This window comes from Amblyomma americanum, chromosome 1 (genome assembly GCF_052857255.1).
Source record: "Amblyomma americanum isolate KBUSLIRL-KWMA chromosome 1, ASM5285725v1, whole genome shotgun sequence".
Classification (NCBI taxonomy): Eukaryota; Metazoa; Arthropoda; class Arachnida; order Ixodida; family Ixodidae; genus Amblyomma; species Amblyomma americanum.
This window is the reverse complement of record NC_135497.1, coordinates 74,505,253-74,526,712: the sequence shown is the minus strand read 5'-3', so window position 1 is coordinate 74,526,712 and position 21,460 is coordinate 74,505,253. Positions and strand designations below refer to the sequence as shown.

Sequence of the window (21,460 nt, the reverse complement as noted above, 5' to 3'; positions counted from 1 at the left end):
TATGTTTGGAGTCATCGCAGTGAAGTTGTGCGTATGCTTGCTTTTCTTTCAACAATAGTGAATATCATATTTTAGTTGTTCCATTATGCGGTAAACTGGAGTTGGTGGGCCGCGTTAATCTCGTTGCGCTATCGCGGTGTGTGGTTAGTTTCAGCTAGTATATATCTGTGCTTGCGCGTACATACGCGCGTACTACACACTAAAAAAAAATTCTCACCCTTAAGGGTGCAAATCAGCTGTCCCCAGACGAACACCCTTTTGGGTGCTAAAAAGGGTGCAGAGATCAGCACCCTTCAGGAAGGGTGCACAGCATGAAAGTTTGGAGGGCGCGAATCTGTCCAAGGCTTTTGCTTCATGGGTGGATCAATGTGGAGCACCCTTCCAACATGCATTCGTAAAGGTGTTTTAAAAAATAGTAACCATTAATCAGGGTGCAACCACTACATCCTCTAGAGTATCATTAAGTGCACCCTTCCTTAAGGGTGCTGATCTCTGCACCCTTTTTTAGCACCGAACAATTGGAAAAGGGTGTTAGTCTGGGGACAGCTGATTTACACCCTAAAGGGTGAGAAATTGTTTAGTGTGTACATATATGCATCACATGGTCATGCGGCCGTGCTCAGCGCTAGACGCACCTGTGCACACGCGTCTCGTATCCAGCGCGCGTGCGCGTATCCAGCGCATGTAGCTACGTGTGCAACCGAAGTGAACTCCACAAGTAGTACGTATGCATGCAGTTGCGTTGACAGAAATCAAGTAGCTGTGCATGCATGCGCGCATTTTTATGTGAATTGTGAACGGTGTTGTTTAGCGTTCCAAAGCGACACATGGGCTATGTTAGAGCTTGTCAGAAAAGAATGTGCGAACATTGCTATGTTCAACTGCTGAGCATCTGTGAAGGGATGATGAAAATTTGTGTTCTAACTGTTCTCGCATGAGGTAAGCATTTTGTGTCAGGGAAAGCGCCAGAATATCAGTAATGCCAATGGCGCGGAGGAGAATAGTGGGTGGGGGTAATTTTGGGATTGCATAATGCCTCTTTGGCATTGAACCGCATAAAGATAAAATAAATCAGGTGCACAAAATTCAGAGGTGCGAGCTTTCCCAACAAATTTTACGAGACCTAACCAGTGAGGGGGCCGCATAGGAGTGGCCCGTCACCCCATGCCTTCCCATGGCGGCACTATTTTGTGTAGGTGCAATTTCGTATGGGGCTCCGGATTAATTTTTCTCTGCAGCGGGGTTCTTGAAGATGCACTTACATCGCACAGCACACGGGTGTTTTTGTATATTAAAATACAGTGCAGCCCACGTATAACGAATCTGATGTTTATATGGAATGCGTTCTTTGTATCCGATGTTTGTTCTAAGTGGGCTCCCCTTATGAGAGCCAGAATAACCAATTCCACCAGAAGTAGCGTTAATTTTGTAAAAACTGTGTCATTCGCATCTATTTCTTTAGAGCAGATCCTGCCGCAGCACTTTCCAGGCTCTCCAGGACGGTCATATCCTCTTCGCTTAGACCCTTGCTGCCAACAATCTGCTTAAGGATGGTAGTTTACTAATTGTGATTGAAGCATGCAAGGCAGCTGGTGGTAGATCGGCCAACACACTAATTGGATTTCTAGTAGTAGGGGAGTGCTCGTACTTTGCGTACAACAGCTCTATCAGAGCACGGCTTAGGGATGTAGTCTCAGGCCGGTATCTCCACTGGTCTTCGTACCACCCGACAGTCCATAAAGCAGCAGTGATGAAGACGCTGTTCTGAATAGTTGAGACACACTGTAGCACAGAACTGGACAGAAAAAACGAACAACGCACGGTATTCAAAGAACTAATCATGAACAGTTATCCGAAAGACTATTAAAAAAACCATTCGACGTCAAAAACACGACAACATGCGCCAAGAAATCAACGCATAAAGACCAACGCCACCACCAAATACGCCACTTTACCTTATGTCGGAGGTGTCAGCGAAACCATCGCTCGAATCCTGAAAAAAGGGGGTCTACAGGTTGCGCACAAGCCCACAAACACAGTTGCGCTTTGCCTACCTGTTCCCAAAAAGCGGCTGCGGAGAGAAAGAGCCCAAAGCATTATCTACAAAATTCCTTGCGCCGACTGGGACGGATGCTACATTGGCGAAACCAAAAATCTTAAAGAAAGAATTCGGCAACATAAAAACGTCGTCCGCAACTTCGCAAGAGAGCGCAATCCTGTAGCCGAACATTCCGAGGACTGAGACCATAGAATCAACACCCGCATCCTCGGAACAGAAAAAAATTACCAAAAAAGGCTCCTTCTGGAATCCTGGCACATGCAAACCACCCCGAACAACATCAACCGCACAAAAGGCAACCTGTCCCCAGTATATGCCCAGGGTAAGGTGGCTAGATTGGAAAGGTGTGAAAACCGACCGGGGAAACATGGCCCCGCAGCGCGCCGATGCCGTGCGGCGGCGCTAACGGCATAGGCGCGGTAAGGCGCGCAGCCAAAATGAGCGCATCGCGTAGGCCAACTTTTGCCACTGGAGAGAAAATGAGCCCGTTTTGCTTATCGCGCGTTTTCCACTAGTGTCAAGGAATGGATCTTTATCATAAAATAGTGTTTCATCAACTCGCATCATTATTCTCATGAAATGTGCTGCTTCACAAGCCGAATTTGCATTGCATAGCTGGACTGAAGCACGTTTTGTGCGTGCACATTTCGAGACGCTGCGCAGGATGTGAGGGACGCTGTTAATGCCGAAGCGGAAGGTTTCGGAATAATTTAAATAATAATAATAATTGGTTTTTGGGGAAAGAAAATGGCGCGCGGTATCTGTCTCATATATCGTTGGACACCTGAACCGCGCCGTAAGGGAAGGGATTCCTATTCCACCTCAAGAGGCGGCAAAGCAAGACATACGTTCCGCTGAATTTCTTTCACAAATCACTAGCATAATAAACACTATAGCTGCTGAACAACATGGAGTGATGCACCAACAGCTAATAGGAGCCCAGGCACAGCTGATACAGTCCATGACGGACAGGATAGAAGGTATGATCAACACATGCTTGGAAAAACATGAAGCCGGCATCAGTAAGCTTTTCGAACTTGTACCTCATGAGGAATTGCCTCGCAAGCTGCGCGCAGTTCAACACGCTGCCTGTCCTGATCCAGTATCTCCAGACCAGCAACATGGCACATAAAAATAGCACGCAAAAAAGATGGCGGCGACGCCAGTCCCCTAATTCCCCCCCCCCACCCCATGTCATCGCTCTGCAAGAGACGGAAACAAATCGCATTCATATCCGCAGTTATCGCACGGCAGTCCTTACGCCACGTACGGCAATCTTGACACTCGCATCCATGCCGGTGCTAGACCGCACACCGACAAACACGCCAGAAAGCACGGACACTCAGTATACCGCGATAGAGCTCAGCTCACCCGAGCACACATATGGCCTCACTATTCTTAACATATACAGCAATCCCAAAGATAAAGGCAGAGTTATTCCGGGCATCCTGGGCTCCTTTCGTCTCTCAAAGCTCCTTGTGGTGGGTGATTTTAATGCACGCCACACGCACTGGGGATACACCTCGGATACCCACGAAGGTAACGTCATTTCTACCGCAATGGCTGATTACAACCTTGGCCTGATCACAAACCCCACCGTACCCACTCGCATTGGCACAAGTGTCACCCGCGACACCACACCCGATCTCACATGGGCCACACCGAACATAATCGTTAAATCTCACACGGTGCTCCAAGACAGCCTTGGGAGTGACCACGTTCCAGTCTCCACTACTATTGCTTACGATGCCATGATTTTCAGCCCTCGTTCACAGCTCCTCACTGACTGGGATAAATTGCGCTCATACTTGCCAGCTGATTCTACCGAACCCCGTACTGTCACCGACTGGACAGACCGTCTGGTGGAGGCTATCCAGGCGAACAGCAAACGCATTAAAAACACCCCTGCGGCACCGCAGGTTGATCCGCATCTGGCTCATCTATGGGAGGCCCGACAGGGACTTCCCAAGCGCTGGCGTCACCAGCGACACAACAGTAAATTCCGACTCCGCATAGCCGCTCTCACTCGTGAGGCAGAAGAATGCGCGAACAACCTAGCCCGTGCAAACTGGGCAACCTTTTGTAACGACCTCAAGGGTACATTAAGCACTAAACGCACGTGGTCCCCCCTACGCGCTCCCTTATATCCAGAAACCACTAAATCTGAGACACAAGCAAGCACACAACGTCTAATACAACTAGAGCTTCAAAAGGGCACAGACGTAATTGCCCAACTACGGGACACTTATATACCGCCATCCCTTCAGTCAGCACATCCACCCAATCTACCTCCACTTAAGCCGGAACTTGACGCCGACATTACCTTAACCGAAGTCCGCCGAGCACTCTTTAGTATTCACCGCTCTACGGCGCCGGGGCCGGATGGCATAACGTACAAGGCACTACTCAATCTGGACGGTCTCGCTTCAGGAACTCACGGATTTATTTAATAACCACTGGCACGCTGAGACGCTCCCGTAAGCCTAGACTCATGCCAGCATGCGATTTATACCCAAACCGGGCAAACCCTTCACCCTTCAAAATTTGCGCCCCATCTCCTTAATGAGCTGTGTCGGCAAGCTCTTCGAGCATGTCATTCTCAATCGCCTGCAACCGTTCCTAGAAACAACAGGCTTTCTCTCCAACGTTCAATTTGGCTTCCGTCCAAACATCTCGGCGCAAGACGTACTTCTCGCCCTTAAAGAGTCTCTCTTTTACACTAAGCGCCGTACAGCCGCTACGCGAGCCGTACTGGCCCTGGATATTCATAAGGCATTCGATATACTAAGCCATGGCCATATCCTGACAACATTAGCCACCACCGGCTGTGGCACCCGCATATGGCATTATGTTCGGGCCTTCCTTCAGGGACGCACGGCAAAACTCTATCTTGGGGATGTCGCCTCCCAGCCTTTCCCCCTGCCTAACCGGGGAACCCCACAAGGGGCGGTCCTATCACCTTTACTGTTTAACATTGCCCTAGCGCCACTGGCAAAGGCCCTTGCTGCTATCACAGGGCTCCACACAGCCATACACGCAGATGATATAACCCTCTGGACAACGGGTGGATCTATTGGAACAGCCCAGGATATCCTGCAATCTGCCATAGACATCACCACCACCCAATTATCCAACACAGGCCTCCGTTGCTCTCCAAATAAATCGGAACTCATGCAACTGAAACCCCTGCCCAGTGACCCCCCATTGAACTGCACATGTAAGGGAATCCAGTGCCCACTGTGTCTCAGGTGAAGATTCTCGGCCTTCTCATTAACAACACACTCGATGCTACCGCCACCCTTCAGCTCTTGCAAAGACAGACTAAACAGGTGGCTGCACTAATCAAGCGGGTGACAGTACGCAATCATGAGCTGTCTGAACGCGAGACCCTCAATATGACCAATGCATTAATCATCAGCCGCATTGCATACCGCCTCCCATACCACATACTCACTCAGCGCCAAACACAACAGGCAGACATCCTAATACGCACGGCTGTCACCTCCGCCCTACGTCTTCCACAGACGGCTAGCACGAAACGCCTCCTGGCCACTGGTACCCACAATACCATGATCGAATTAATAGAGGCTCAACGCACCAACCAATTAGTCCGCCTGAGTCGCACGGAAACAGGACAACGCCTACTGCGACAGCTCCGTCTCAATCCACTCATCCCCACCCCTACAAGTCCTACACCTTACATTATTTCTCTGCGCACGCAGGATCACATATATCAGAAGGTTCTACCGCGCAATATGAAAGCTAGCCTCCATCAGGGTAGGCGGCAGGCTCGAGCTAACTGTTACACCAAAACATACAGCAACCACTCCGATATCCTTTATGTCGACGTGGCAGAAAATTCTAAAGTAGGATTCTTCACGGCAGTCGCAGCCTATGAAGACCGCACTGGTGGGGGGTGGGGGGGGGCACCGCCACTATCCGAAATAATTCTCCTGCAGAGGCGGAAGGAGCCGCCATCGTACTTGCGCTGGCCCACTCCATCATTGACAAAAACATAACCGAAATTTGCACAGATTCCCAGGCCGCATACCACCACTACCTAAAGGGCGTGGCGACGCCGGCCGCACAACGTATTCTTGCCACAGCCACCTCTCTCGACCGAACGGTTACTCCGTCGTGGATCCCTGGGCATGCCTCGACCCCCGCGGTAATGAGCGCGTTCATGCGCTGGCCCGAGAACTCTCCTCCCGGACCCCGGACGATCAGGCACCCAACCCTGAGCAAGAGGCCCCATCGGTCCTTTACACATATCATCAAATCACCGCATTCTACAAACTCAGCCGCATGAAATTACCACCACCCCACGCTACTTTGTCTCCCTTATCCAGCGCCACATGGCGACAATCCCCTTTTTTCACGACGCGACTGCGCATGCACCCATCCCCTGGCGGCGGTGTCGCGAAACATATTGGAAGGGTCGCGCGCCACTCGAGACCGGCCGTGGAAGTGTAAACAAACCGGCTTCCTACGCGGGGTGCGTTGCTGCAGCCGTCGGGCGTTCAGTGCGACGCATTTGACAATGCATACGACATGTGTTGCATACGACTGCATTACCCAATATGTAAAGGGAAGCAAACTCGGATTTTTTCGCTTTCCGAACGCTTCCCAGGACCGCCTTCGACGCGAAGCGTGGATAAAAGCCGTTCGCCGGCTCGGCGATCGTGGCCGCCATTGGGCACCGTCAAGACTGTGCGGGAATCACTTTGTGACAGGTGCGGACGAGGTACTGTGGTTAAATGCGTGTGCAGTACATCACGAAATGTTTTATTGATGGGCAGGAAGGCCTCGAATGTCACCGCGGCACCCAGACTTCATTCCGATGCTTTTTGCTTTCTCAAGCAAGAAGGCCAAATGGGCAAGTGCTGTGAGCCGCTTTCAACGCGCGGTGGAGCGGACAACGAAAAAGAAGCTACGAGAGCATTCACGCATGGTGCTACAATTTTGTCGTAATCTCCTAAGGAAATTTCCTTGTTTATGCCACTACATCTTGGCCAATACCCCCATGTGGGTATGTGCCATGTATTAAGAGGCAGAAGAAGCAGAAGGTGCGTTATGCGTGTGTTCGCATCATATCCATGATGAAAAGTTCTGCGTGGTTTCGTCGGAATGACTCAATGTGCGCTTCTCGCGCACGTCTTTATGGACGCGCATGCTTGTTTAACCTATGCAGCGGTGTGCTGTAGGAAAATAAAGTAAAATGCTAGCAGAGCTGCCATGTTGCGAGTACGCTTGTGCTTTTATCGCTCGTGTAGCTATTCTGAAGCACTTGAGCACAACGATTGCTTGTGAAAAGTTGGTTTGGTTTAGTGGGGTTTAACGTCCCAAAGCGACTCAGGCTATGACGGACGCCGTAGTGATGGGCTCCGGAGATTTCGACCACCTGGGATTCTTTAACTTGCACTGACATCGCACAGTACACGGGCCTCTAGAAATTTGCCTCCATCAAAATTCTGCCGCCGCGGCCGGGATCGAACCCGCGTCTTTCGGGCCAGCAGCCGAGCGCCATAACCACTCAGCCACCGCGGCGGGATTGTGAAAACTGTTGTCCCCAGTTGTTTTCAGTGCTACGGCGTGCACGATGTAGTATCCACCTTTCATGGATGGCAGGCATATACAGCGGAAAACGCCATTTTCACTGATCGCGGATATTTCATTGAATATTATGTTCCGAATGTAGCCTTCATCTTTGAAGCGGCGGCCCTTGCTCAGCTGGCGTTCGCATCGCATGCCGGATGACCGGAGATACTGAAGAATTTGCTCTTCAGTGGGCTCAGCAGCCTGCCTCGGACTTCGCACATAGCCACCAGTCAATCCTAGAAATCCTCCAGGCACCAGGTGCTGCCCAGGACACGCAATCGTTGACAGATTCCTACAAAACGTGCTCCGCAGCGGCACTCACTCCGGCCGGGTTGGGCGCACAGTACCCTTCCAATGAGCTTCCAGTGCTGTACGTGAGGTGGCAGCACAGGAACATGAAAAAGGCGGATTACAGACGGGCTGCTTAATAATAATAATAATTGGTTTTTTGGGGAAAGGAAATGGCGCAGTATCTGTCTCATATATCGTTGGACACCTGAACCGCGCCGTAAGGGAAGGGATAAAGGAGGGAGTGAAAGAAGAAAGGAAGAATAGGTGCCGTAGTCGAGCGCTCCGGAATAATTTCGACCACCTGGGGATCTTTAACGTGCACTGACATCGCACAGCACATGGGCGCCTTAGCGTTTTTCCTCCATAAAAACGCAGCCGCCGCGGTCGGATTCGAACCCGGGAACTCCGGATCAGTAGTCGAGCGCCCTAACCACTGAGCCACCGCGGCGGGTATTGTTTCCCCCTACCGTCTCTCATGCTTTCACCCCACCTTTCCTCCTCATTGTAATACCTGTGGTGTGCCCAGATCCACTTAGTGACCTTTGGGAATGTTCTTCCCCACAGGCAGTACCCCCATCCCCAATCCCACTCATTCTTCCTGGGAGGCTGCTTTACGTACCGCTCAGCCCAGCGGCCAGAAATGGCTGGTGGATCGGGCCTTATGTGAGGCACAAGCCCGTGGACTCCTGGCCCAGTAGGAGACCACCCTGGAAGATTTTTTCTTTCTTTTTTTTCTTTAAATAAATGTTGTTTCCATCCATCCGTCCGTTGTAGTTTATTACTTAAAACATTCGGACGTAATAACAACCACCGTCCACCTTTAATGTCTGCCTATATTCAACTCAGGAACCGCTGATAAATCAGTTCATTGCGCATACGTCATCTTATGCCTTCGCGGTCAGCGCTTCAACACTCTAAGAAAAAAGGGTGTGAGAAGGGGGTAAAAAAGACTTTTACACCCTTTAGAGGACCCTAGGAGTAACTTTGCACCCGTCAATAGCATGCTCCTGATCACTTACCCCCTTTTAGAAAACTTACTCTCTACTTACCCTCCCTACCAGTGTTGATAACTGCGCGTCCGTTCCCGCCCCTAAAACAGCGGGAAGATTAGTTTGCTCGTACGTCACGACGGGGCGCTCGTAGAGCATTTTGTGTAGGGTGCCTGGACGCCCGCTCACCTCCGCTTTCAGGGTGAGGACGCGCTTTGTACCACCCCGCGCCGCCGTTCCCCCCTCGCCGCGGCATGTTTCCCACTCGCAGGTCGCGTACTGCGCGCTATGCGTATGGCGACTTCAATAATGCGACTTAACTGGAAATAGCACACAATTGTTTCACTCGTGGCAGTAGTATTTTAGCACTTTTGAGTGTATTTTATGCATGTTGCACTCGCTCCAACTACATGACAATCGACAAGATATGACGGATTGCTGTGTTTCTTTAATGGCTGCATTGGAAATCGACGGCAGTTATTTGGTCTTCATTGATAGTGATAAAATAGACTATATTAGGGTCACCAAATTCCATTAAATTATGCGGCTTTTGTTGTTTTGAACGTACGGACTTTTCGCAAAGCCCCGAGTTTCTCGTTTATACAAGCAACGCGGAGGATGACCTGCCAAATGTAATACTTTTGCGTAGTTAACACCCACTTTTCCAGATTTATCTGAAGTGCATTTGTCTTATTACTGCACTGTATGTGAAAAGTATTCCACGTAACAATGTCAAGTTTCTCTTCCAAGTGGTCCGTCGTGGCACTGCTCTGGAGTGAATTCAAGCTGAGGACGCGTCTCAAACCAAATGACCATATCTTCTTAACTGCTTCTCTTAGCGGCTTCTTCTGCAACAAAATAATTCAGATGGTTGCGTTTCCCTTTGGATGGTGTTGACTACAAGTAGACTCATGATGCGATGCGACGACGTTTTCGTAATTCGAAGCGACTAAGTCGCTTTATTCGAGGGAAATTTAACTAAACAATTTTTTTTTCATTCCAAAACACGAAGAAAAATAATTCAAATCGACTGATTCACAAAGACACTTCCCAAATCAGCTTCTGATAACTACTTATTTTGAATACCGTTGTCCCCGCCAGGCTACACTAACAAAGAGAAGCCGACGCAACACAGGCCGCCTTACTCGCTTCCGCGGAGCCGTCTGCTCCAGTTGCTAAAAGACGCTGGCTTACTGCCGCACTCGATTAGTCGTCAGGCAGGGCTGTAGATGGGTCTGGGCTAGTAGGAAAACCACGTTTGAGGTAAAGCGCGCAGGAAGACGCTGGCTAGTGAACATGACTGACAAGCTCTCATCCCCACTGCATCGAAAGCTGAGGGAAAAAAAGAGTAATCTATACGACGTTGTGTCCCAGAAACAAGTGTGACGAATTTTGCTGATGTGGCTGCATGGCGGAAACGAAAAGAGCCTTTTTCTCCAGTTGTAGTTTCTTTTTAAGCGATACGAAAAGGAACGCAAATAAACCATTACTGGAGAAAAATCCGCCTTTTGTTGGCTTCACGCAGCCACGACTTCTTTGCTTACTGATGCACAGAAGATAGGTTTGGCGCCAGGATATTCGCAGTGAGCTGATGCAAAAAAAGTAGAGAGAGGGGAGGGTTATAATGCCTTCGTGACATTAAGATAAGACATGATAGACTGAACAAAATGCAGCGACGAGAACTTTACATACTCGCTTACCCGCAAGAGCGCCTAAATAATACGGCTGCCTTATGGGAGACGTCTTTGTGGTCAGGTTGTGAAGAAGGCGCTCGGTAAATCTTGATGTGGCCTGGCAGGTTTTAACACTGGCCTTTCGCTTTCCTGGCCCACGTCGTCTGCGCAAGCGCTTGTGGTCTGGTGGACAAAATATGCTACTTCTGACAGCGTGGCGGCAGAACGTACGATGTGTACCGAGGCGACTGTAATCGGGAGAAGGCCGCGACGCGTATCGAGGGGTCTCCAATCGGGAGAAGAAAGGCGGCTGAGAATGCATGAAACATGTGAAACCGAGATGAAAAAAAGGCGATTTCGCCCATCGGGCCACGCCCCTTTGCTTGAAGTGAGCTCGTGTTGTGTGTGTGTGACGCAGCAGTCAAGAGATCACACTATGAGCTAGACACTGTTGTGTTCACGGGTGTTCTGCGCACACTATTAAAGAGCACTGGCTATTTGGATTTGCTCGTGACAGCACGCGGCGAAAAAAAAAAGGCAATCGCAGATGAAGCCAGACAGACGGCTGAATCAACAGTAAACTCCAAAGTATGCAAGGTACGGCATGCGAAACGCTTGCTTTCCAGAACAGTTTCTGCTGAGGACGGAGGAATAATGCAAACTTAACTTTGCATCCTCATAATTATTGAAATTACTAGCCATGAAAGGCGCCTTCTCGCATTGATTTCATGACGAACGAGCAGCTGTTTAATGGCAGTCTTTGGCGAATATGCAAGTGCAGCTCGAAATAAGTAATCCTGACTGTTGGAAAAGTAATCGAAATGTAGTGAGAGATTGCACTGGAATATGCTGCGCACGTTGGAATAATGCTATTATGGAGGAACACAGCGCAAAAGGAACGGGACAGAAGAGAACCAACACGCAGTAGCGCACCGACTGTTCACAAGGCGCCAACTTTATGGTAGTAGTGGTTTTATTAAAAATAATAATAAAGAGGAAGGAAAAGATTTTTGCTAGCCCCGGCATCTGCCATTGATACTGAAGCACCTGAGCTGGGGCAGCGGAAATAAAGGATAGCAGGCAGAACGGAGAAATGAAATGAAAGAGGTGAGGGGACAGGAAGAGACGATAGGGGGAGAAGTAATATGTGCACTCTATTTACACAATAAGAAATGTGGCCAGGTTGTGCGCGTGATTAGTTCATTTTAGAGGAATTAAATCACACACGCACACAGCACTGTGTTGGTTACAACTGGAGTGGGGCATCCAGTTATTAATCGTTCAAGGTAGAACTCGCGGAGCGTTCGGTCACTGCGTGTAACTACCTGACGGAGAACAGACGGGACGTCAAGCCCGTGTGTTCGAGGAATGCACAGAGGGCGCCAACTTTATCGGCACATTAGATTCGAAACATAGTATAATTTCAGTAACTAACTCTGATTTACTGTTTATACGATCTCTGTTACCACGCTGTCTTGCTAGAATACCAATTTTTTTTAATTCCAGGCGGCAGCCTCTATTTTCTCTTCGAAACAGAGTGCCGCCGCATTGCACTGAATGCAGCCGAACGGGAGGGTGGGGCCCAACATGCCCCCGCCGAGAGCTGTCTCTTCCTGAAAGCGGCGCTGGCCCATCGAGGCACCTTAATTTGGTATGGAGTGTCTCGTTGCGCATGCCATCTTCATAGAGGGGCAGTAAAGATGGTATAAAATGGTCGATTTCTATTGTGTGGTAAATACATAAAGTAAAAATATCAAGGTTAGAAGTCTGTGCTTAAAACGGAATGCAAATACATGGAGCTTTCTGGTTTATAAGCTGTTTCTAGTACGACGAAAAATATTCAATGCTTCTTTCATGCGACGATCAGCTCCAACGCTCACGTTCTATTGCGAATTTAATGTGTGCCCACTTTCAAGGAATGCACTATTTCCATAGGCGCTCAACTGCACGTAACAGCAAGGTCAGCGGGCTCCGATTTAATATGGTTATTAAACTCGCACCATCAGCTCACATTTGTCACTCAGACATTCGTGGTTTACATAATGCATCAGACGATGTTACGAGTGCTTAAATAACGTAAATGCAATTTCCACTCGACAACCTTTTCACCCGACAGCAGGCCTGTGGCGAGGGTGAGCCCAAGCTAATATTTTAGAAAGGAACAGAACGAAACAGGGAAATGCTCAGTGGCGCATGCACAATGGTAACATTTCAGGATATGGGGAAGAGGAAACTTCTGATTTGTGTGAAGGAAAGGTGGGTCCTCGGCAACTTTCTCCTCCTCCCTGGCAATGTAATCTTTTGGTTATTTCTCCACTAAACTTGAAACGGACCTTTGGGTATAATACGCCAAGAGGAAAAATATAAAAGCTGCTTGTCATGCATAAATATGATCAATAAATGAATTCTCAAAACTTGTTACATCTCCAATTTCTCATCACACTCGCAAAAAAAAAAATTCTGTAGCAAGGGCTGGGCAGGAAAGGGGAAAAAGGAAGGCGCCTTTGGCCACGCGTCACTGCTGCAATTAGTGAAAATAGTTTTTGGCCGCATGTAAGCTATTCCGCATTTTTTAAACGACCGATGAGGTGCGGTGAAGCTCGCGGAAGGGCACGCATTCATCACTTATGCGGAAAAAAGTAGCTTTTAAGGTAAATTGTCCTTTAGCGCTGAAGAAAAATGTGGCAGAGAAATGCTAGTCGGGGCTACACTTCGCCGCGGAGTGACACTGTTCCCACAGTTACGTCAGCGAACCTAGTCAGCGCATGCACCATCGGTGGGCATGCACCATCGCGCTCTAGTGCATTGCAACCCGCAAGGACCGGCCACACGCGCGCGCAAAAGATGTGCGGCTCCTCTTGTTTACGCAGTGAAGTAGTTTTCGTGGAAGATGTTAGCGCAAATTAGAAAAAAAAATGCCATCTGCCCCTGCGCTCCAATTTGCTTTGTCAGTGCCTCCCTACGGAAGTGTGCTTGCACTCCATTCACGCGTAGAGCAGACAAACGCCATGCTACAATTCAGCAAGCCGTTTGTAGAATAGAAGTGCAGCTTGGCTCTGGGCCAATAATTAAGGGTAGCGTACACAGCACGTGCATTCTGCTCAGCCCAGGCATGGCAGAAAAGGAAGCACGCTTGTAGGCTTTGCAAGGCACATCAAATGGAGACAGAAAGCAATTCACTTTTCACTTGAATTTATTGACACTCACTTCATTGAAGTTACCATCCTTGTAGCTAGAACTCCAGGCGCAAACGACGCTTCAACACAAAACGCAAACTCGAACACAGCAAAAGTTTGCCGAAGCTGTGCATCGTAATGTATGTTGAACGCCCAGTAGAGTTCAAAAACACAAGCCAAAGCTGAAATGAAATCTACGGTATCCACTTTAAGACCTTCCACTGCCGCCACCTGCGGAAATAGCTGGAACGGATCGCCAGCGGCGACAACAGATGGGAACTTGCAGTTCTCCTCCTACACAAAAAAAAGACGAAAAAAGTAATTGGGTAGATATGGTTTATACTCATGCTATGACAACCTTACCTGGCTGAAAAACCGTTTGGGATTTTCTTTCACAAAACAGGGCATCAGCTGCAGCACAGCGCTTGCGAAGCAATCTGGAAATAACAATTTAAATGTCAGTATGAATAGTGGAGCACATTTCACGTTTAACAGAAACAGTCTATTGCCCTCACACTTCTTTTCTTCTTCGCTCATTGCTCGTGAGCTGGCTTCGTCATGGGCTTTAATTATTGCCGCGGCACTCTTCAGCTTTCGGGCTCTCTCCAGCAGTCTCTCTCCGTGCTTATTAATGAAAGAAAGGAGATTTTCTTCTCCGTTTTGCTTTGTGATTCTCGTGAACTCCTCGTGTACCTGCATGACAAAAGAAAGTTAGTTGCCTTCATAACTATTCACTCATTGAAAGGGAGACTGTCTAATCGATGTTTGCGCGGTCACGTGCTGTTGCACGTTTACACGGGCTTTACACAGCGATATTGGCATCTAACAAGGGACACGTGAGCGAAATGCTATGGAAGGCAACAGATGAAAGATACATACAGCTTCTAGTGTTGCTAGTGCCGGGTACTCGGCTATCACCTCCAGGACTGTAGCATTGCTTTGTGCCATCCATCTTCTTCTTTCTGCAAAAGTACGCCTCATGGCGTCTTGCAAGCGGGGAATGTTTTGGTCCTCCACACATTTTTTTGTTTCTTTTTTCATGAACTCTTTTAGCGCCTGGATAGAATGCTCGTCCTCTGTATCGTTAACGGGGATTTCCTAAAGAAAACAAAACATTACTATCGTCGCATTCTTAATTGTCGCACACATGGTATCACAAATGCTGGATTTCTAAACTTACCCCTCTCTTAGTTGCCGCCTTTGATGCCACGATGGGGCATCCTCCAGCACTTCTTCTTGCCTTTTTTCTTGCATCATTTACTTCCTCAACGTCTGTAATTTTTCGGCGTTCATTCTTGGTTCGGAATTTGAGCGCTATCTGCCAAGACCCCTGTTGATGAAAAACGACTTCATGGTCAAAACAAACCTTCTGCTGAAGAAAAACGTACGTCTGGGATTAAGAAGAAAAAAAGCCGGCACTTGTACTTGGCATAAATTTGAAAAGAATAAAATAGTCTTACAAAACTTGAGCCCGTCTTATCAGAGAGCACTGGGTGCTTTATCACAAGACGTCTGGCTGCTTCCGCGTATAAATTTCCAGGGTACCTGTTTCAAGACAGAAGAATGACTGTTACACATGAGCACCAACACCGAAATAAAAACTAATAAGTAGCATCTTTGGGCGCATTGCCATAAGGGCTCACAAGCTGGCTCTATCTCTATTAACTTCAGGAAAACAGATCGGAAAAGAGAGGTGACTTCTCAAAAATTTTCATCGCGAGCCTAATTAAAGTCTTTTCGATCATTCACTCCCACTAAATTATGTGTTAAACTTCTGACACCGGCTACAGAGGCAAGCAGTGAAGCATGTTTGTCAGCTTCCTGCTTTCAGACATAGAGTGAGACCACCTAATCACATAAAACCACTGGTCTAGCTTAGAATCAAAATCGTACAACTTACGGTCCGTAAGAAAGCAGGTCTGCGTGAAGCCACCGAATTATGGCGCGGCGCAGATCACTCGAAACTTCTGCGCTCTCCGAAATTTGTGCAAGCTGCCTAGATATATGGTAAGGCATTTCCGGCAAACAGTAGTTGTGTTTCTCCTTCTGCAGAAGTCGCGCGGTTTCTCTGTAATGAAAGAAAACAAACATGCGAAACGGTATTCATGGGGGTGTTTTCGAATTGTGCGTTTGCTCTCGCGATCCATTTAGGTGAACGTGACCACTTGCAACGGCGTGGGATGCGAGTTCACATCTTAAGCTTGTAATTTAGTCGTGTTATGATCGAAACTTTTACGCCTCAATAAACAAGCTTAGATGTTAACGGTAGAAACAAAAAAAACTTCCATTTTTCCTACCTGATACCTGTCGCCGGTGGAGGTGTTTCCATGTTGAGGGCATCTCCAAGATCGTTTTCGACTATCACGTTGAGCTTACTGTGCTCTTGCACAACGCTTTCGGAGTCCATGTCAACGAACTCTTCAAAGTCCTTGTCGTACAGCTGCGGTAGATGCGTTTTACATTGTTTTTTTTTACGGTTCGTGATGTCCCCGCCACACACAGAACAACAGGAAAGGTTAAAAGGAAAGCCGAGTTGCTCAGCGTATGTTTAAGTTCAAGTCGTCATGGAGTCACTGATAAAAATCTATCTACATTACGAGAGATGTTTGAGATGTTTGCATGCTTACGAATCTTAATAGCTCTGAGGGGCGAACATATAGCTGAGCACGGAGGCAAAACAAGAATAAAAACAAAGGTGACTGTGCTGGAAATAGGCTGTGTCGTGAAGAATGCTCTCATTTCAATTTGAACTAGAGGCCGTATACACGGCAATAATCATTTTGCAAAAACATAATTTTGCATCTTTACCACTGATGAGCAAACAAACGTTTTTGATATACATTTCGTCCTCGCTATCACGATTTCCTGAATTCAGAAAAGCCGGTTTGTAAAATATGCCTACATACGTAGAATACATGCTACATCTAAAGTTGACGAACAAGCTTTTAACTATTATCTTTTCACTTATCATGCGAGGCTAAACAGCTAAACATTTATTTTGCGTTTGCAAGCAAAAGAAGACGAGAATAACATTTTATCTTACCTGTATTCTCGCTGAAACTGGAATGAACTGCTGAAGGTCAGATTCCATTAGCGCTTGAAGTACGTCGCTTTCTCGGAACGCACCTCCAACGTTTATGACTTTTCTGCGGTTATTTAAAATCGCAAGACATCTGACTGTAGACATTTTGCTGTTGAACGAGGCGAGGCGCACAACGAATGCTGCCACGCGTTCACACCGGCCTTTTTATACCATATTTCTCCTGCACCTTCTTCCTCAGCCTCTCAAGTACCTCCTCTCTTGACATGATAAAGAAAAAGGGCGAGGGCACGAAGCAGCTATGTGACGAACGCTCCTTCGTCCTCTTCCATTTTGATGCAGGCCTGTGTTGGTCTTCTGATACCCTCCAGCAGGAAGGAAAAAAAAGACTGAACCCTTTGTTCTGTTTTCTGCGAAAGAGGTAAAAGAGGTGGTAGGTTGAGGTTCAAGGAACAGCAATATCTGAACATGCACCAACAGAAAAGAAATATTTCCCCTTTTTGGTGTGGATAGCCGCAGGAAGGTTTCTTGGAGGTGAAGGAAAGAAAAGGCTGACGTTCTTTCTGCGAACGAATGCGAATTTGGTGCGTGCACAAACTTGCGACATTATGATGTGGCTCTACCTGAGGGGGCTATTTTTAAAGGAAGCGGACAGTAACAGGTAGGCGTCTAAGCTTTAAGCCAAAGAAGCAAGAAAAAACAAGCTTTGAAGAAAAAAACAGAAAACATTTGACGGAAGTCTGTCTGGTTGGAAAATTTAATTTAGTAGAAAGATGACTGACGCCAACCAGGGTAATTTTTGAAAAGCACGACATTTCGGGACCGGCTCGGTCCCTTCATGGTATGACTATGGGCGAGGCGCACCTTGGCTTTTTAAGCCCTCGTGTTGAAGACTTCCGGGTAAGTGGCCGCAAACCATGGATTTAAGAAGAGGGAAGTGTCCCCAGGTAGCGATTAACATTCTTCCGTGTCTGTTGGATGTGCAACGACTCGAGTAGACGCCTCCTGCGCGGGTTAGCTTCGGTTTCCAGAGGAAACGAAGAACTTCGTGGAAAGAATGACTGAACACAATGAGGACGTCCGACAAATGCACCGTCAGCGTAGAGCTGTGGCAGACCTCTGCGAGGCATGCGACCACCGAATTGACTTTGACGGCACTGTTGTACTGGAAACCGAAGCTGTGCTACACGGGTACGTTGAAATGACATTCGAGTCGAACGCCATTCGAAACTTCGAATGGCATTCGGCTGAACGGACCCGCACGGTGCTACACGACTATTCCAAAAGCATTCGAAAGCTTCAGTATTATACCGCCAAGCTACAGGGGCGCTGCTGCCGTCAAGTTTTGTTTTAAACAAACATAGCAGCAACAATTAATTTGTATAGTTACAGTCCGCTATAAAATTGCTACTTTTAAAAGTAATATGTCATTTCTAATAAATTTTACTATTTATTCATTACTAAACGCCTCTGTTCTAACAGAGGCCCAAGCCCATAGCCATGCCATTTTTTGTGTGCGGTCTGTTGGCTACGTTGGGCTCTATCTCCTGCGTTTGTCGAAAAAAACGAAAAAGTGCAATAAACTTCACTGAATAAAAAAAAGCTCACTTAAAATGTACACACAGACGCACACGCACGCAAAATAAAAAGACAAAACACAGCATAAGCAACAGCACAAAGTGAAAAAACTGGCACCGGGCCAAAATGGCTGCCTTTCTTTCCTACGATGGGTTCCAGAGTATGCGGAAAATATTTGCTTGCTAACAAAACGTCTGGAAAAGATCCGTGTAGTGTATATAAATAGTATTTAGAATTTCATTGTTTAACGAACGTATTTGCTCTTCAAAACTTATGCTGCCACCTATGGCGCGAAGACGCTGCGGTGGAGAGTAGTCGCGCTTGCGCCTCGAAGGCATTCCAAAATTTCGAATGTCTCCGCGGAGCTCCGTCGACTCGAATTTCATGTGAACCGAATGCCGTTAAAAGACGTCGTGTAGCAGCGCAGCTATGGCAGTCGAGTCGAATGACATTCGTTTGGAAGGCATTCGAGGCATTCGAAACGCCTGTGTAGCACAGGTATAACCCGCGCAGAAGGCTTCTACTCGAGGCGTGGCACATTCAATAGACACAAAAGAATGTTAATCGCTCCCTGGGGACACGCACCGCCAGCGCGACTGAAGCGGGGTCCTGTTTACAGCAATGGAAGGATCGCGAGGCTCTCGATGACTCTTTTCGTCACAGTTTGAAGCTCTTTCAGGTTCCACGAACTTCGCGGTTTAAGTTGTCCTTTCAATGCCCCCAAACCCTTCTCTCCCCGGCTTGAAATCCTCTCCGTCTGCTCGAGAGCCGAAGCAAGCCAGCACCAAGAACATGGAGATGCATACCCCTTTTCGACGCCTGTTCTGGCGTATGCCTTTACACTCTATTTCCAAATCTGGCGGCGAGCGTCGTGCTTCAGATTCTCTCCGTTTCTCCCCTCACCTGTTGGACGAAGAATACAGTGGAGGGCGACTGGGTGACTCATCTGCCCTCGCGCTAACTCTTTCAGTCAGCAGAGCAGGAAGTGAAAACGCGGTAATTGAACAATGGTTTTTGGCTGGAAAATATCTTCCTGTAAGTCAGCATTCCTGCAGTTTTGCGAGCTGTCCATTGTACTCCTGGACAGCTTTTTGTGGCTCTGCAGCCAAGGCTAGGCAGGAAAAAAAACAAAACGGGCCAAATTTCTGTTCCCAGAACTGGTCGCAAAGTTCGTTGGCGCCCTCACCCCTATCTCTTTCCTACTATCCCCTCACCTCTTTCGTTTCACTTCTTCAAACTACCTGCTATCCTTTATTTCCGCTACCCCAGCTCAGGTGCCACCGATTAGTGATGGCAGATGCCGGGGTGAGCAAACATCTTTTACCTTCCTTTTGTTATTTTAAATAAATAATCACTTACATACAACTGGTCGCCACGATGAAGGACTTCTCACAATCTTCACACATTTTCCAGAGAAAACACATTTGGAACAGCAGTTTTCAGTGACACCGAAAATCTCCCAGAAAAGACGAGCGATAAAGATGGGGCGAATAAAGAACGAACGAATATTCAAAGCACTCTATCGCTAAAGAATAGCACAGGAGGGAGAGAGACGCGGACGCGCAGCTCGGGAGCCATTTTAGTTTCACCCCCCATACCCGCTACGTGCTCTCCACTCTCCGTGCGATTACCTTGCTGCCCGTGCACTGTGCTGACTCCCTGCTCATGAGAACGTATTTCTCCTTCGCTGAGACGATCATTTTGGTCAATACAGGCATGTACAAGTCGAGCACTGTGGAATGCTAAAGTAGTCATGGTTTTCAGCTGTGAGAGATGTCCCTACTATGCGTCAAGCTACGCGAGCGTAGTGAACCACATAGGGAAGGTTCACTCTCAAGAGCCGAACTTTAAAGTAGTGTGCGGGATAGAAGGCTGTCCTAACGTCTACGGCTCCTACAAGTCATACCGCCAGCACCTCAACAGAAAGCACTCTGAATTTATCAAGACCGCCGAAGTTTACAAGCCATGCAGCGGCAGTGACAACGTAGCATCGGATACCGGCGTGGACGAAGGCCCATCACCTCACTCCATCGAGACCACGTCCGACGAGACTCGGCGAGCAAATGGAAATCCACCTACTGACGACAGCCCTGAATATGAGCTCGACGAAGTTAAGCGCCATTTGATGCTCTTTTTTTTGAAGACGACAGAGACGCGCTGTTTGCCACGGAGTGTTGCGCATGACATATTTGATGATATTAAGGTGTTTGTGCAACTTTTGTTATCTGCAGTTCTGCGGCGCACTTTGAAGGCCGGGCAGAACGGCCGCACTAGTCTGTGTGATGAAGTGGAAACTTTGGGAGTTGACATTGTCGATTTTCTGTGGGCTGACCTTCAAAGTGATCATGCCGTTCTGGCATACGTGCAGAAAAGGCTTCATTATGTTCAGCTAGAGGAAGTTAAACTTTCAGGAGAAACTGACCCGAGAGTCTGTGGTGTGTGCTTTTATGTACCCTTGGAACGTTCCCTTAAAGCTCTGCTGACGTCTCATGAAGTAGTTGAAGCAGTTTTGCATCAGGCAAGAATTGATTCCAGCCAAAAGCTTCGGGATTTTTCTGACGGCGCTTTTGTTAAAGAGCACGCTTTACTCATAGAAGGCTCAGCGAAATCAGTACTTCTGTTATTGTATACTGACGAATTCGAAATCTGCAATCCTCTCGGCTCGGCTGCCGGATCGCACAAAATATTGGCAGTGTATTTTTCGATCCTGAATCTCCACCCAAAATACAGGAGCAAATTGAGCTCTATTCACCTGCTGCTCCTTGCCAAATACACCGATGTGCGAAGATTTGGCATATGTCAAGTAATCGCTCCGCTAGTGAATGACATAAAGCGTCTTTACGAGGAGGGCTTAACATTTATTTTCAACAGTTCCGAGATTGCACTCCGTGTTTTTGTAGTTGGTTTTACCGGAGACAACCTGTCACTGCATAAGATAGGGGGGTTCCGCGCATCTTTTGCAAACGGCAGGGTCTGCCGATTTTGCCTTGCTCACAAAAAGAAGTTGAACACACTACTGTCGGAAGCAGATGTAACTGTGCGAACAGCAGCTGCAC

The 21,460-nt window shown here is 47.8% G+C and overlaps 1 protein-coding gene across 1 annotated transcript; it reads right to left on the bottom strand.

The window, feature by feature from the left end:
• Positions 1-8,832: 8,832 nt before the first annotated feature.
• On the bottom strand, positions 8,833-16,127 carry LOC144106953 (uncharacterized). Its single transcript, XM_077639954.1, has 9 exons — positions 16,084-16,127; positions 15,687-15,854; positions 15,247-15,331; positions 14,967-15,116; positions 14,666-14,884; positions 14,302-14,479; positions 14,150-14,223; positions 13,985-14,080; positions 8,833-8,862 (listed from the first exon to the last, which is right to left on the bottom strand). The coding sequence occupies exons 1-9, from the start codon at positions 16,113-16,115 to the stop codon at positions 8,833-8,835; spliced, it is 1,032 nt and encodes a 343-aa protein (XP_077496080.1). The 5' UTR covers positions 16,116-16,127.
• Positions 16,128-21,460: the final 5,333 nt, after the last annotated feature.

Bases quoted from the DNA above. Each gene is read 5' to 3' on its own strand.
- LOC144106953 (XM_077639954.1), bottom strand. From the start codon at position 16,115: ATGGAAACACCTCCACCGGCGACAGGTATCAG. The intron at 14,224-14,301 runs GTGAGGGCAATA...TGTTATTTCCAG, and splicing joins GAGCGAAGAAGAAAAGAAGT to ATTGCTTCGCAAGCGCTGTG. The intron at 8,863-13,984 runs GTAGATTTCATT...CTTTTTTCTTAG, and splicing joins AAGGTCTTAAAGTGGATACC to AGTGTTGAAGCGCTGACCGC.